The 16594-nt window shown below is 38.9% G+C and overlaps 1 protein-coding gene across 4 annotated transcripts in view; it reads left to right on the forward strand.

The window, feature by feature from the left end:
- smg1 (SMG1 nonsense mediated mRNA decay associated PI3K related kinase) overlaps positions 1 to 16594 on the forward strand; it is a 152741-nt gene that overhangs the window by 48374 nt on the left and 87773 nt on the right. For all 4 annotated transcript variants that reach the window (XR_010977399.1, XM_068056197.1, XM_068056198.1 and 1 more), the window contains exons 10-24: positions 477 to 650; positions 933 to 1157; positions 1760 to 1861; positions 4778 to 5047; positions 5624 to 5754; positions 6531 to 6692; positions 6828 to 6946; positions 7031 to 7118; positions 7253 to 7354; positions 8338 to 8478; positions 8652 to 8848; positions 10950 to 11146; positions 11617 to 11781; positions 13777 to 13931; positions 15814 to 15962. Coding sequence is in view for 3 of the 4 variants with exons in the window: in XM_068056197.1 (XP_067912298.1) it covers positions 477 to 650; positions 933 to 1157; positions 1760 to 1861; positions 4778 to 5047; positions 5624 to 5754; positions 6531 to 6692; positions 6828 to 6946; positions 7031 to 7118; positions 7253 to 7354; positions 8338 to 8478; positions 8652 to 8848; positions 10950 to 11146; positions 11617 to 11781; positions 13777 to 13931; positions 15814 to 15962 (2377 nt within the window). In the remaining variant the exon portion in view is untranslated. The remainder of the gene's footprint in view (positions 1 to 476; positions 651 to 932; positions 1158 to 1759; positions 1862 to 4777; positions 5048 to 5623; positions 5755 to 6530; positions 6693 to 6827; positions 6947 to 7030; positions 7119 to 7252; positions 7355 to 8337; positions 8479 to 8651; positions 8849 to 10949; positions 11147 to 11616; positions 11782 to 13776; positions 13932 to 15813; positions 15963 to 16594) is intronic.

Here is a 16594-nt window from a genome sequence, read left to right on the forward strand (position 1 = left end):
ACACCGACAGTTACCTGTAGCCACCAATATACGCTTATGATTTTTCTTTATAGTTATAAGTTACAAGAGCAGTGCTTAAAACATTTCAGGCAGTTCAAGCAACTTCAATCAGCTGTTCACACCAAGTAAAAGTGTGATTGCCTTAGTGATATGCGTGTCATTCTTAGATGTTGAGTGGTAGTGCCAAGTGAAACTGACCTATGTATGCAGCTGGCCTGCCTCAAAGTGGTAGAGATATTTCAGAGTTTGCTGGATAGTCACCATCATTGCTGTGGCATGTGGTGAATTTCCCAACCAATTTTGGCTTTGGATCAGTGTGGGGTGAACAGTGGTCTTATGGCAATGGTTGCCAATAACTCAATTGTTGCAAATTCCTGGCCAGTGTACTGTGCCCATTGAATGATAAAAGGATTAGGAGATTGTTTACAGCTCCTAAATGTTGAAAGTATTGACTGATTTTTTTTTTGCATTTGCAGGATCTTAGTCATGTGGCCTCTGGCGAGTCAGTTGATGAGGACATTCCACCTCCTTCAGTCTCATTACCAAAGTTAGCAGCACTGCTAAGGGTTTTCAGCACTGTAGTGAGAAGCATTGGAGAGCGTTTCAGCCCAATTAGAGGACCTCCAATAACTGAGGCTTACGTGACAGATGTAAGAAAATGCATTTAGATCAATTTTGTACCAAGATTCTTTTAGTTCACCCCTTACTATGGAAATTGTGAGCGCAAGTTTTTCAGTTAAATTTGGAAGAATTCAAAATAAGTGTGGCGAGTCAGCTCCTCATTGGATCAGTAGTGATCTGGTTTATCAGATTTAAAGTCTACGTTATTTCTTTACCCATCTCTATATCAAAAAACATTCACAAATCTACATATTTATTGGATTATAATGTTGAGTGGATCTTGATTAAACTTTGTTTCTCTTTTAACCTAGGTCCTCCTCAGAGTTGTGAATTGCGTAACCACGGCAAAACAAGTTTTCTTTTCTGAGGCAGTATTAACAGCCGCAAATGAATGTGTCTGTGTTCTATTGGGTAGTATGGACTCTGATATAGCCAAACATTGTGAGATTACCATTACTTATGGATTGGACCAGCTGGACAGTTGTCAGATGTTTGGTGCTGAGTATATCATCTCTGTGTTAAACCTGTTGACTTTGGTGAGTCTTCTTACATAATTGATTTAAATTTTTGTACCAATTGTGTGATTAGCTATAGTTCAAAAATGTTCTTCTGGACCAGTATGTTTAGATTTCATAATTTAAAAAATTTTCATTTATATAAGCAGTTGTCATGACTTCAGGATGTCCCAAAGCACTGCACAGCCAGTTAAGTACTTTGGAAGCATAGCCACTGTTGTAGGAAAACTCAAGTACCTAAATTGCCCACAACTGGGCTCCACTAAAAGTAATGAGAAAACGCCAAATCTGATGTTTGTTTGAAGAATAAATTTTGGCCAGGGCATTGGAAGATATCCCCTGCTCTTCAAAAGAAAAGATCTATGGGATGTTTTACATTCATCTTAGAGGTCAGAGCATCTCATCTGAAAGATGTCAGACTTGGCTCAAATAATCTAGAAGTGCCAACCGAGATTTTGTGCTCAAATCTGTGGAGAAGATCTTGAATCCACAACCTTCTGACTCGGGCAACACTCTTGCCTGTTGAGCCAAGATTGACCCCTATATATAAAAAAAAAAAATTCCTATAATTTGTCCATTATCCTATGTAATGTTGTCATTTAAAAAAAATAATTGTTTTCCAGATTGTGGAACAAATAAATACAAAATTGCCAGCATCATTTGTTGAAAAATTGTTTTCACCAGATTCTAAGTTACTTCAGCTCCGTTTTCACAGGGAAAAAGAGGTAAGGCTGAGGAGAGATATAGGAGTTGAATGTGGTCTTTAATAATGCATGATATTTGTGGGCATTTCATATACTATGTTGGTATGCTATGGACATTGTGAAAATATAATTAGTTATCAGATCTCTGCTACTGTTTATACTTGTAAAGTTTCCTACTTTGTATGTAATTTTGAAGTTGGCTTTTGCTGAAAGTTTCAAAACTAATTTTAATGGGAATACATCCAAAATGTCAATCTTTGAAAGGAGCACTAAATGCCGTGAATTTGTTATTCAGTGTTTAAGGTGGTCTTGAATTTCAAAGGGTGCTATATGTAGAAATCAATATAGTTATATTTTTTCTTTTCTTTTGGGCCTCCTTATCTCGAGAGACAATGGATACGCGCCTGGAGGTGGTCAGTGGTTTGTGAAGCAGCGCCTGGAGTGGCTATAAAGGCCAATTCTGGAGTGACAGGCTCTTCCACAGGTGCTGCAGAGAAATTTGTTTGTCGGGGCTGTTGCACAGTTGGCTCTCCCCTTGCGCCTCTGTCTTTTTTCCTGCCAACTACTAAGTCTCTTCGAGTCGCCACAATTTAGCCCTGTCTTTATGGCTGCCCGCCAGCTCTGGCGAATGCTGGCAACTGACTCCCACGACTTGTGATCAATGTCACACGATTTCATGTCGCGTTTGCAGACGTCTTTATAGCGGAGACATGGACGGCCGGTGGGTCTGATACCAGTGGCGAGCTCGCTGTACAATGTGTCTTTGGGGATCCTGCCATCTTCCATGCGGCTCACATGGCCAAGCCATCTCAAGCGCCGCTGACTCAGTAGTGTGTATAAGCTGGGGGTGTTGGCCGCTTCAAGGACTTCTGTGTTGGAGATATAGTCCTGCCACCTGATGCCAAGTATTCTCCGAAGGCAGCGAAGATGGAATGAATTGAGACGTCGCTCTTGGCTGGCAAACGTTGTCCAGGCCTCGCTGCCGTAGAGCAAGGTACTGAGGACACAGGCCTGATACACTCGGACTTTTGTGTTCCGTGTCAGTGCGCCATTTTCCCACACTCTCTTGGCCAGTCTGGACATAGCAGTGGAAGCCTTACCCATGCGCTTGTTGATTTCTGCATCTAGAGACAGGTTACTGGTGATAGTTGAGCCTAGGTAGGTGAACTCTTGAACCACTTCCAGAGCGTGGTCGCCAATATTGATGGATGGAGCATTTCTGACGTCCTGCCCCATGATGTTCGTTTTCTTGAGGCTGATGGTTAGGCCAAATTCATTGCAGGCAGCCGCAAACCTGTCGATGAGACTCTGCAGGCACTCTTCAGTGTGAGATGTTAAAGCAGCATCGTCAGCAAAGAGGAGTTCTCTGATGAGGACTTTCCGTACTTTGGACTTCGCTCTTAGACGGGCAAGGTTGAACAACCTGCCCCCTGATCTTGTGTGATATTTAAAAGAATGGAATATTGTACATGACGCAAAACATCTGTTTTACAGTTGAACTTTACAATGAAACAGTGAAGCTGGGACCATAGTTGGTTAATGTCATTCTGGAGAGATGATCAGGAGTATTGAGAATTCCTGTAGATAGTAAACTGATGTGTTTAAGCTAGAGGAAAGATCAGCATTGAGCCTGGTGGAGATCAGACAAGTCTGTCATTTAGAAATAACCTACAAACTGTTTTCAAGTGGTTTGTATCGTAATCAGATTATTCGGGAATATTTTTCTGTGTTTGTGCCATGAAAGTTTTGTAAAATGAGCATTTTGTAATAGTTTTTGGTAAGCACATCACTGACATGTTTTGTCCTGTGGGACAGAGAGGGGGCAAGCATATGTTGCTTAAATAAGTTGCTGGCCTGAATTAGCACATCAAATTCAGTGGGCACTTGATATCTTGCGGAGCCACTTTCAATGCATACAGGCAATTAATAGCAACTTATACAGCAAAATCACCAAGTAATTGGGAATTGATCTTTTCTACACCAATCCTACCCTTTTATAAGTAGTTAAATGTCAATGCACCTATTTATTTATCCTTTCAAACGGCAAACTATTAAGCTGTTCTTTCAAAGCTTGGGCAACTGGCTGCTCTCAAGCTGTTAAAAATCATGAAAGTCTCAGCCATTATATCTTTAAACATAGTGCTTCATAGTGCATTGAGTCCAGTATTACTGGTTTAAATTTGTTTAGAAATATGTTTCGAAACTGCAAAGCCTCCATTGTAGTTTAGGAGTAGAAAGGCATTATCTGTATTGATTTTTTTATGACATCTTTGTATACATTTGGGCAGAAACCGGAGTTCTTTTGTTCTGAATACGATTTAGAATTTTTCTGAGTGGCCTATGAGGCTATAATGTGCTATTAATACGTTAAAGAAAAGCACCCAAATTTACAAAATTATGATGACTGTCAAAAATGAGTGATTTTTTTCTTATTTCTCACACTGTACTGTAAATTTGGTGGACACCCTATTTACAATGTGTAACTGGGGTTTCTGCCACCTGCAGTGTGAAACCATGAAGAAATTCACCCTCATTGACTCAGCAGCTAGCCACCTTTGTGCTGCTGCAAATAGTTGCTGCAGTGTAGAATAGATGCCAGTGGAATGAATACATTTCTGTTTCGAACATTGTACCAATCAGAACCTCTTTGATTTTTATACTTGGATATTTATTTGATATTTTTGGTGAAATGCTCAATTAGAAAATAGACTTGCAGGGCTATGGGGATCAAGTGGGGGAGTGCAGCTGACAGAATGAATAGCTCTGTGGAGAGCCAGTGTGGACTTGATGGGCCGAATGGTTTCCTTCTGTGTCATGAATTACTGACTCTAAGCTTTTCTCCCCAAATAGTTATTGTAAATAGGAATCTAATATACAATGTTACAAAAAAATTGTACTAACAGCAATATTTAACTCTGTCTATCCTTTCCTATTCAGGTTGTTTCAGCAGCACAATTTGTATATCAAGCTGTGCTAAGCCTGAAGAATATTCCTGTCTTAGAGACGGCCTACAAACTTATCTTGGGGGAAATGGCCTGTGCACTGAACAGTCTCCTTCAAGACCTGACTCTTCCTCTGGTCTGTTCAGAGATACAACATGAAGCTTTCAGGGACAGAACGTTCAAAGAGGAAAATGCAGAGTTTGTAATACTATTTGACTTAAGTGCCCTTACTACAATTGGAAATGCAAAAAATTCCTTGATTGGTGTAAGTATTGTGCCAGTATGAGTGTTAAATTAATTGTGTACTTGCATGCCTCCTGGTAAGATGAAACTAGTTGTTTCAGCTGAACCTTTTCTCCTAAACTTGCTTCACACCCACCCAATGTCTCTTTCTGAGGGGGTAAGCTGGAGATCTGCTTTGAGCCATATATGTCACTGCCACTCCAGGGTTACATATAATGAGAGCATTGTGGGGGTAACGGCTTTATTTTCCCACACTTCTTTTTTTTCTTTCCTATGAGAAATGTCTTGCTGCTTAACTCTCCAAGGCCATAACACACTGGAGATGTTACCACCTGGAGAACGATGAGCAGTCTTGCATCTTACCGATCTGTACACAATGTATTTCAGTGGCTTCCAGCCCTAAAATTTACACGCTAAGGTTTTAAAGGATCATTGTTTTAAAGTCTGTACTTAATATGCAACACTGTACAAGTTAGGACGTTTCAAAGTAGATTTTCCTAATTTCAAAGGATTTTTTATGCAGTTTATTGTGGGATTATTGCACATTTGGGTTGCATGTAAATTATTTGGAATAATGCTTTGTGCCTTTTATTTACAGATGTGGGCGCTCTCTCCCACTGTATTTGCCCTTCTCAGTGATAACCTTACAATTGTACATGCCAATCTTGCAGTTCATTATCCTGCCATCCAGTATGGAGTCCTGTACACTTTATATTCCCATTGTACAAGGTATGTTGAACTTTGGGTGGCTGTTCTTGCCAAATGAATGTAAATTCTTTGAATTGTCCAAAGTCTCTTTGCTTTAACATATGTGATGTAACTTCCCTTGAATATTTCTCATTCACTGACATTAAATGACATTCTAACTGCTAATACTATTTTCCATTTGAAAATTAATGTATGTTCTTGGGTGGCACAATAACCAAAGTGGTGTTTGATTTCAGTTTTTCATTAATTTGGGGGGAAAAAATGACCAATATTGACTTGATTTATTTAGTCATCAATGCTTGCCTGATATGTCATTGTGTTCTTTGAGAATTTGATTCAACAAATGCTGTTGGGAGGTAGGATCCAGTTTGACCTACATTGTACTTTGAAACTGGTGTATTATTCATGTAAACAACTGTTTCAATTAGTGAAACAGGTTAGGAAAGGTTTAGATCAGTGTATGATGGGGAGTAAAAGTTGTTGTCAGCTTCATTGGTATCTTGACATGCATCTGCCAAGCCTTGCTTGTGCTGTTGTATTTTATATTTTAATGAAATTCATACGAAGATATAACCATTTTTCTACATTCAAGATGCTAATTATAGTTTATATACAAGTTTGAATTCAATTGAACCATCCATTTTCCTTTGAAATTTTGTTAATCTCATGTTTACTAAAACTGTCCATCCACTATCTGACACTCCTTGGAAAGAATTGTGCTGTCATTTTTGGTACATTGGCAAAATCCCAACCGGTTACAAATAGAGTAGTAATTGTTCAATCGGTTTTGTTTTCAGGCATGACCATTTCATATCCAGCAGTCTTAGTTCATCGTCGCCTTCTCTGTTTGATGGTGCTGTTATCAGTACTGTCACAATGGCAACAAAAAAACACTTTTCCATCATACTGAATCTTTTAGGAACATTGCTCAGTAAGGATATTTTGAACCACGATGCAAGGTAAACCAGCTCTTATTGCTTTTTACAAATTGAACAAATACATTCTTGATCAGAATTTTGTCATTGTAAATTCTACACTGAAGAATTGTGTACTGGTTTCAGTTTCTTTAAAACCTATTTTGGGTGTCTCATCAGGAAATTATTACTAACCTGGGCATTAGAAGTAACCATTTTAATGAAGAAGTCGGAAACTTATGCTCCCTTGTTTGCTCTCCCATCTTTTCACAAGTTCTGCAAAGGGTTGCTATCAAATGGTAAGGTTTGTCAATGAATAACTTATTTTTCATTTTTTTAAAACTATGTTGGAACTCTTACCCTGCTTTTTTTTTTAAAAACAGCTGTTCATGAAGATGCTTCCATCTGCTTGCAAGCATGCAACAGCCTACAAATTGTTTCCACTTCTTTGCCAGATGACCTCTTGCAAAGGTATAATTTTGAATTTAAAAAAAATCTTTGTCATTAGTCGCACTGTGATCTGTGTAAATTCTTTCAGCACTAATTATTTAGGAGCCATACCTGAAACTCACAACTTTAAAGTTAGTATTATTTTTGTTTCGTAGATGTGTTGACGTGTGCCGTGTGCAGTTGGTCCACTGTGGAGTTCGTGTTAGGCAGGCTTTCGGGAAACTTTTGAAGACTGTTCCTCTGGATGTTGCTTTAAGGTATGAATGACTTTTAAAGAGAAGTTTTTAAACATCCCTTTAATTATTGATTTGAATAGTTTCTATTTGTTGATCTAAAGGTAATTATACTAGTTGACCCCTTAGTCAGTAAACTAAATAAATGTGTGTGTGAGAGAGAGCAAAAGAGAACTGGATAGGACAGAAATGTTTTATTCTGAATTGTATCAGCAAAATGCCATTTAGTAAATAGCCATTGTTTGCTGCTTATTCAGCTAATTTGCTGCCATTTACACTGAGCATTCTGTATCTTCCAAGCATTATAGCTGAAAGTCTTCGCTTCTGTTTTAACCACTGAATTTGATCCAACCAGAAAGCTTCTCTTGAACCTTCTGGTTTGTTTGCAGTGTTGATAAGTGGGATGTGCATTGCTGAATGTAACCATTATGTCATAACTCAGTTTTACCAGGTGATCATAAATTAGTAAGCAACCTTTGTAATTTTGAATTCTAACATGTTGATGCTCAGCTGGCCAGTTCTGATTCCAGTTTCTCAATCCCTGATACTCTGCTTCAGCCTACTTAACTCTGTTCCAGTCCAGGTTTGTTCCAGAAGGTTGGGGGGAAAACACATGACAGGAACAAAATGGAACTTGGGTAGAGCAGAGGGCTGGAATACAAGCAAACCTACTGGTTTACTACAACAGTCATAGTCCTTTTAGACTGTCATGAATTTTCTTAATGTATAAAGGTGTTTTAATTTGAGTTACATCCCAAATCATAAAATTGGAAGCAATTTGAGATGACTTAAACTGACATCAAAAAGGGAAAAAAACCTTACAATAAAGTTTCTCAGTGTACAATAGAGCAAAGAGAATCCTGGATGCTATTAAATATAGGAACAGTTGATTTCTTGAACAAGAATAGACTTTACTCCATGCAGTTTTTAATGCAAATGGTATTTTATGCATAATGTGTAAATGCTAGGATACTGATTATAAAATTGAATGTAATTTTTCTTTACAGTAACAACAATCACGCAGAGGTACAAGGGATCTCATTGGCTATAAGTAGTCATATGAGTAAAGCTCCAAGTAACACATTTCATCCTCAGGATTTCTCTGATCTTATTAGCTTCATTTTGTATGGAAGCTGTCACAGAACTGGGTAAAGTTATAATTTTGTTTTCAAAATCGTTCTATATATGCTAGTTTTTTGTAACATTTGTTATGTATAAGTAATTGATATATCACTTTGGGGAGACACACAAATATTCCTCATCGTCTCCAAAAATAAAGTGAATTAGTACTCTGGTGTAAGCTTTTCTGTTCTACTTTCAGCAAAGATCATTGGTTGGAGAGGCTGTTTCACAGCTGTCAGAGATTAGACAAATGCGATCAGTCTATTCCTCGAAACCTGTTGAAAACGGAGGCTGTATTATGGCAATGGGCTGTGTGGGAAGCAGCACAATTTACAGTGCTTTCAAAGCTACGAACACCATTGGGCAGGGCACAAGATACATTCCAGACAATTGAAGGTAATTGGATCAATGTGTAGTAGTATGGTTTTATTTTGCAATGTTGCAAAACAAATCTTGTATGGGAAATCCATTATCTTGGTATTATCTATTCTAGTAATCTGTAAGCAATTAACTGATTCAGATAAGTCAACAAATCCACCTCTCGCCCATTTCCATGCACTCTTCAAGCACCTCGTCCATGAAATCTACCTCTTCCTTACTTGGCACCTCTTACCCACTGCTGAGTACCCAACTTCTCTTGCTGGCTCCCATGCCAGATATTGTAAATGGTTCCTTCTTGGGTACTGCCAACCTCTTTTTTTTAAAACAATGATCAACAACCCTGTCTTCAAAAAAAAATCTTTTCCAAACTCTGAAGCTGTCCAATCAGATGACCAAAGTCACAAGATCCTCTGACCATAGTGCATTTCCCTTCATTGTTTTCCTCGACCTGTCCGCAGACTGACATTTGACCATGCCATCCCCCTCCAATGTCCTCCCCTCTGTTCGCCTGTGGGATTGCCATCTTTTGTTAAATCCATCATCTGACTCTTGAAATAAAGGCACATAAATCATTTACTTAATTATATAAGAACATAAGAAATAGGAGCAGGAGTAGGCTATTCAGCCCCTCAAGCCTGCCCTGCCATTCATTAAGATCATGGCTGATCTGTCCCAGGCCTTTACCCCTTTTTCGGGCCTGCTCCGCATACCCCTCGACTCCCCGAGATTTCAAAAATCTATCTACCTCCTCAAATACATTTAGTGACCGAGCCTCCACAACTGAGGTAGAGAATTCCAGAGATTCACCACCCTCTGAGAGAAGAAATTCCTTTGCATCTCAGTTTTTAGATGTGTACCCCCTTGTTCTATGTACCCTAGTTCGAGATTCCCCCACCACTGAAAACATATTCTCAACGTCTGCCCCCCCCCTTAAAATCTTATGTTTCAATCAGATCACCTCTCATTCTTCTAAACTCCAATGAATAAAGACCTAACCTGTTTAGTCGTTCTTGATAAGACAACCCCTTCATCCCAGGAAATAAGCCTAGTGAACCTTTTCTGAACTGCCTCCCTGTATATTCTGTATATCCTTCCTTAAATACGGGACCAAAATTGTATGCAGTACTCCAGGTATGGCCTCACCAACACCCTGTACACTTCTAACAAGACTTCCCTATTTTTAACTCCAATCCCCTAGCAATAAAGGCCAAAATTCCATTTGTTTTCCTAATTACTTGCTGCACCTGCATGCTAACATTTTGTGTTTCATGGGCAAGAACACCCAGATCCCTCTGTACTGCAGTATTTTGTAGTCTTTCTCCATCTTAATAATTTGCCTTTTTATTCTTCCTACCAAAGTGGATGACCTCACACTTTCCCACATTGAACTCCGTCTGCCAAGTTTTTGGCCACTCACTTAACCTATCTATATCCCTTTGCAGATTCTTGGTGTCCTTCCCACCTATTTTTGTATCGTCAGCAAATTTGGCTACACTACACTTTGTCCCTTCCTCCAAGTCATTGACATAGATAGAAAATAGTTGAGGTCCTAGGACTGATCCTTGTGGCACCCCACTAGTTACGGCTTTCCAACCTGAAAAAGACTCATTGATCCCGTTGATTCTGATATGAACAGACTTACTCCCTCACCTGTTCAAGAGCTTCTGCATCCCCTTTGTCATATACTTGTCCTGCTACCTGTGGAGGCAACACCATTTGAGACCGATGCTGACTGTTACAGAAACAAGTACTCCAACTGTTGAATCTCTCTCCCACTGCCACAGCATCCCTGTACTCCAATCTTCCTCCTTGGGCAACCATTTTTGCCACACTGGAATGACGTTGCTCATGGTTGCCTCCCCTTCGTGTCTCCTTAGGAACAAGTATTCAGTACTGAAAGCATGGCTGCCAAGGCATTTTCTTCCTTCTCATCTTCCCACATGTTGAATAATTACCCGTTCCCATCTTTATTTCTGGTTGTGGGGTGATGATCTCTAGGAACCCTTCCACCTCCCTTGTGTTGGAGTATTGCGTTCACTTCTTTAAAATTAAATAACAGTCATCTACTGGTTGTATATTAGTAACTTTCGTGAAATTTTGACACTTAAAATTCCAGGTATTATTAGAAGTCTGGCTGCTCATACTTTGAATCCTGATCATGACATAAGCCAATGGACCACTGCTGACAATGATGATGGGCATATTAGCAACCAGCTGCGACTACTTCTTCTGCTTCAGTTTCTGGAAAACCTTGAAAAGTTGATGTACAATGCATATGAAGGATGTGCTAATGCACTTATGGCACCACCAAAGGTTAATATCATTGTTTAGTCTAAGTTCAAGAGCATTTGTATGGACTGCTTAAGCGACTCAGATTTGGAAAACACAATCATTATTGTATTGTACACAGTGGCGCAGTGGTTAGCCCCGCAGCCTCACAGCTCCTGGGACCCGGGTTCGATTCTGGGTACTGCCTGTGCGGAGTTTGCAAGTTCTCCCTGTGTTTGTGTGAGTTTTCGCCGGGTGCTCCGGTTTCCTCCCACATCCAAAGACTTGCAGGTGATAGGTAAATTGGCCGTTGTAAATTGCCCCTAGTGTAGGGAGGTGATGGGGAATATGGGATTACTGTAGGGTTAGTATAAATGGGTGGTTGTTGGTCGGCACAGACTCGGTGGGCCGAAGGGCCTGTTTCAGTGCTGTATCTCTAAATAATAAAAATACTTTTGTATTGTAGTATTGACATTCATTGTTGAGATTTAAGCTGTGGTTATCATACATTGCAGGTTATTAGGACTTTTTTCTATACAAATCGTCAGACATGTCACGACTGGTTAACGCGGATTCGAGTTGCTATAATGCGGGTTGGCTTGTTGGCTGGGCAGCCAGCTGTGACAGTCAGGCACGGGTTTGATTTGCTTACAGAAATGAAGAACAGCAGTGTAACTCAGGTACGTAAAATGTCTCCGATATGCTAAAATGCCGGGAAGCTACCCATAAAGTATGATCTGGTATTAAGATATGCTTTGGAGATGTCATTTCAGGGCAACTCAAAAAAAAAAAAAAAAAAAAGTTTTTAAACACTTTAATTGTACCAGTTTCCTCACCCACACCCCCGCCCCCACAAACCCCCATGGATTGAAGGTGGATTCAATTTAGAAGCCAAACAGAAATTACAAACAATTCCTATGAAGAGTTTATTAATGACAGAAGGGATTGGAGTACTGGCACTCAGTGATTTGCTTTAGGGGACAGACCAAGAAAGCTGCTAAAAATCACTGCCGTGCTCCAGACCCCGGGATATACATGAACAACAGTGATCCACAGATCGTGGTCATCCTCACTTCAAAAGTGTGCAGTGGGCAAAACTATTAGGAAAAGTAACCACTCCATTAATAGTACTAGTAGACTGCAACAACCCACTGATTAAATGGAAAGCAATCAAAAACCACTTCCATTCACCAGGCAGGTAGTAACAGCTGCCAGTTATTATGCATGTGCCACAAATGACTCTCTTTAATGCTGAAACCAGCAACTGGCAACCCAGTCACATTACTGAAACCTATTTTTTCAAACTGCTTTTGGCTTTTCCGTCCTTGCTCCGGTCCATATACACGGCTATAAATAACGAGCATCCAAATACTTAGATTCACCCTGTTTCCAAAAAACCACAATATACATCTTCTTTGGCTTCCTTGTCTCGGGAGACAATGGGTAAGTGCCTGGAGGTATTCATTGGTTTGTGGAGTGGTTTGTATTTCCAAGAAACCACAATATACATAGTGTGCCTTAATTACACATGGCACATGAAACTGGGTAGACTATTTACAAGTAGCTGCGAGCTGGGCAGCTGGTTGGAGAGAGGGGGAAGTCAAATAACTCTTGTCTGTCCACCCACTGTTAAACACCTTTTAAACCATTAAATGGGCTAATGATTAGCAAAGGGACTGTAACATCTGTGGAGAGGAATAACAAGTTAATACTTCAGCTGTAAGCCTTCATCAGAACTCTGAAGAAGTTATGCTTGAATTGCTAATTTCTCTCCAGGATGTTGGCAGATTTGTTGACTGTTTATAGCACTTTTGTTTCTCAAATTTCCAGCATTTGCAGTATTTTGTTGGTTTTAAATGGGCTAGTAGTGTTTAGAGTGGTTTTTTTGGCTTGCTGAAGGGGGCATGGAGGGACTTATTTCCCCACTGGGGTTGGACTGCTTTGATGCCAAGCTATGACATCCAGAAACAGTCAGCCATGTGCAGAGAAATGTAAATGACTACCTCTCCAGGGTGTTGATTGTTAGAATCTGTATGGCGGGGAAAGCCTCCCAACAGTAGCACCATGCTGAAAATGGCTTCAGAAAGAATTAAAAATTCACTGAGAATTAATGGTTAAAAGATGAAAAAGTAGTAAAAGGAGGAAGGTGTAAAGCAGGAGGATGGAAGAATGCACAGAAGTGTTTGGATGTTCAATATTGCAAGTCTTGGTAGGATGTAGAACAATAAGTGCAAATAATGAGGCTACAAGCAGAGAAAAGGTTGCATCTTAAGCAGGTTTTGTATGGTGCCAGGTAGTTAAATGTCAGGCCATGTAACAGTAAATATTTTTTACCTCCATCAGTTATCTGACATTACTTCAACAAATTCACTGTTTAGCGCAGTTCCATTGTAGCCTAAATATCAGAAACTGAAATACAAATCTTGGGCTACCTGTGAATAATATTTGCAATCAATTCATATGATTCAATTAACTTGAGTATATACTCTTAGTGAGATGCTTTCTTTCTTTCCTTAAGCTGAAATGATTTGTTGGCAAAAAAGTTAAACTAAATCTGATTTTTATAGTGTATTTAACTGTATTGAAAGCTGAAGAGATCATATTTTCGCAGTTTATTTTCTGATTCTAATGACATCTTGTACAATTCAAAAATGTTTTTTGAATGTATTTATTAGGGAAACGAAATTGAAGTGACAGTTATGATGATTGTTGAAGCACTGTGTGAACTGAATTGTCCTGAAGCTATACAAGGAATGGCTGTCTGGTCTTCCACAGTCCTTGCAAAGAGTCTTTTATGGATAAACTCTGTGGCACAGCAAGCCGAAGGAAGGTATGTATTGTGTTTGTAAATTAAAGTACATTTTAAATGTGCAAATTATAACTAGATCATCCTTCATTAACATGATCTTAGCGCACATAGGCCAAATGCTGCACATTGCACCCTTGATGCTTTGTCAGTTGTTCATCGGTAGAATCTACATGTACAAATAAAATTGTACACTTTGTTTTTAAAATGAAGAATTGAGTACATCAGTCAATGTACAGATGAGCAAATTAGTTGACAAATTTCAAAGACTTTTAATGAAAAGAGTAGTAATATTAGGAGACTTTTACCTTTAATATAGACTGAGAAGCATAGTGCTAAGAGTATGGAAGGAGAGGAGTTTCTAATGTGTACAGGAGAACTTTCTTGATGTCTCCAGTCCATCAAGGAATTTGGGAAGGAAACAGTGTTGGATATGGTTTTGGAAAAAGAAATAGGGTGGGTGAGATAAGTTACAGTAAGAGATCGTCTAGCTTACAGTGACCACAATGTAATTCACTTCAGAATAATAATGAAAAGGAACCAGAAAGTATCAAAGGCAAAAATGCTCAACTGGGAAAAAGATAATTTCATTGATTTGAGAAGGGAGCTAGCGCAGGTAGATCAGGAAAGGCGATTGCAGGGTAAAGCAGCAACGTAACAAGAAAAGAGAATTGAGGTACAAACTAGGCATATTCCTTTTGAAGGGAAAAGGTAGAGCATCGGAAGCTAATGCATCTTGGATAACAAAGGAAATAAAAGTTAAAATAAAACAGAAAAAGGAGGCTTGTGAAAAATGTCAGGAGCAAGATTCAGTTATAACCAGGAAGTTACATGGAAAGTACAGGAGAGAATTGAAAAAGTTAATACAGGAGACTGAGGTTATAAGGGATGATCAGACAGTGTTAAATTGAACATTGAAGTATTTTCTAAATATACAAACTATAAGCAGTTAGCTAGGGAAAAAGGGAAATTTCATTTAGAGGTGGAGGACGTGCCTAAAGTATTAAATGAGTACTTTGCATCTGTCTTCACAAAGGAAGTGGATGTTGTGAAGGTTGCGCTCAAGGCGAAAAAGTTGTGGACAGGATAGTAATGGAGAAGACAAACTTAAAAACATTATCGTTATTGAAAGTTGGTAAATAACCTAGTCTGGATGAAATTAATTGAGATACTGAAAAAAGCAAAACTGAAAATAGAAGAGGCAACTAATTATCTTTAAACAAGGTTGCAGAAATTAATGCTGCACTTTTTCTGTAAATCATGGAATAACATCATTTGATTCACTGCTTCTAATTTGTATTCCTTTTGTTGAGTAGGCCATCCTCCCAGTTTCAGTTCTGAGGTGAGATTGTTATGGGAGCATAGACGTTGATTGGCCTATTTTTTCCCATCATATAGATTCACAGTTGTGATCAGTGAATTTTTTCTGAGTGGTCTTACGACCTAAACCTTTGTGATCATAGTCACATTTTTTGACATTTTACTTAATATTTTTCATGCATTTTGAACATTTTACACAATTTTTAGATTCCTTTCAATGAACTTGCAATATTTTTGAGAATCATAGAATATTGGAGATATATTTTTCCTTCAATGTTTTATATCATAGAGAAATTGAATTTTTAGGGCTGTGTTTGACTCTCTTTGATTACGAAGGAGTCATCAAACTAACCTGGTGATCTTGTTACCTCATGCTGCACTACCTCCTTTTGATGAAACTAAAAATTGCTACTTGATATGGTAAAGGAGGTCATATGGATTCTAGCTTTACCTTTTTGATTTGTCTTTTTATATTCATTGCTTTGCTAGGGATAAAGTTCTGTGCTTCACTTCCTGCATTATGCTATACTTGAAATATCTTATTTAAAAATGCAGTTTTATTCGTGGCTTTGCATTCTATCTTCAGATTTGAAAAGGCAGCAAATGAATACCAGGAACAGCTGTGTGCCATGACTGGAGTAGACTGCTACATTAAAGGCCTTGACAAATCCCTTCTCAAAGTGTCTAACGCCAGTAGTGGTAGTAACCTTGCCAGTCCTAAACATACAGGGAATGGTGAGTATGAGTTGATGGACACAATGTGTGGATAATAACACTTTTATTTCTTTAAAAGAGAAATAATTTGATGGAAGAGCTGGTGCAAAATTATCGTGTTATGACTAGCTTGAGTGGCATTAGCTTTGAGCAGATTGCCCAACCTGACAGTTGCAGATTATTTCATAACTTTTAAAATGAACATAGAGGTGATTTGTAACATTTGGAAACATGCAGTTTTATTTTTCCCACATTACAACAGTGACAAAACTTCAAAAGTACTTCATTACCTGTCTGTAAAGTGCTTTGGGATGTCCTGAAGTCATGAAAATGCTCCATAGAAATTTCTTGATTTTTCATAAGCCTAGGAGACTTGAGGACAGAATTGATAGCAACAACCTTTTGATGTTTTTGTTGTGCCAATAGCTGTGTGACTTCCTGTGAGGTATATGTAGCTAGTACGTTCTGGTAGAGTTAGTCCTCCCCTCTTTTCTCCACACTCTTGATAAAGCTTCAGCCATTTCTACTGTGGCATTCTGGACTCTACAATATTTCTTCTCCGTGTGGAAAGTGTGCTCTTTTGTTTCTTCAGCGATGGAACCCACGTTGTGCTATATGAACAGAAAATGTGATTCCATCTTATATGTGGAAAA

The sequence above is a fragment of the Heterodontus francisci genome, chromosome 24 (assembly GCF_036365525.1).
Source record: "Heterodontus francisci isolate sHetFra1 chromosome 24, sHetFra1.hap1, whole genome shotgun sequence".
Taxonomy (NCBI): domain Eukaryota; kingdom Metazoa; phylum Chordata; class Chondrichthyes; order Heterodontiformes; family Heterodontidae; genus Heterodontus; species Heterodontus francisci.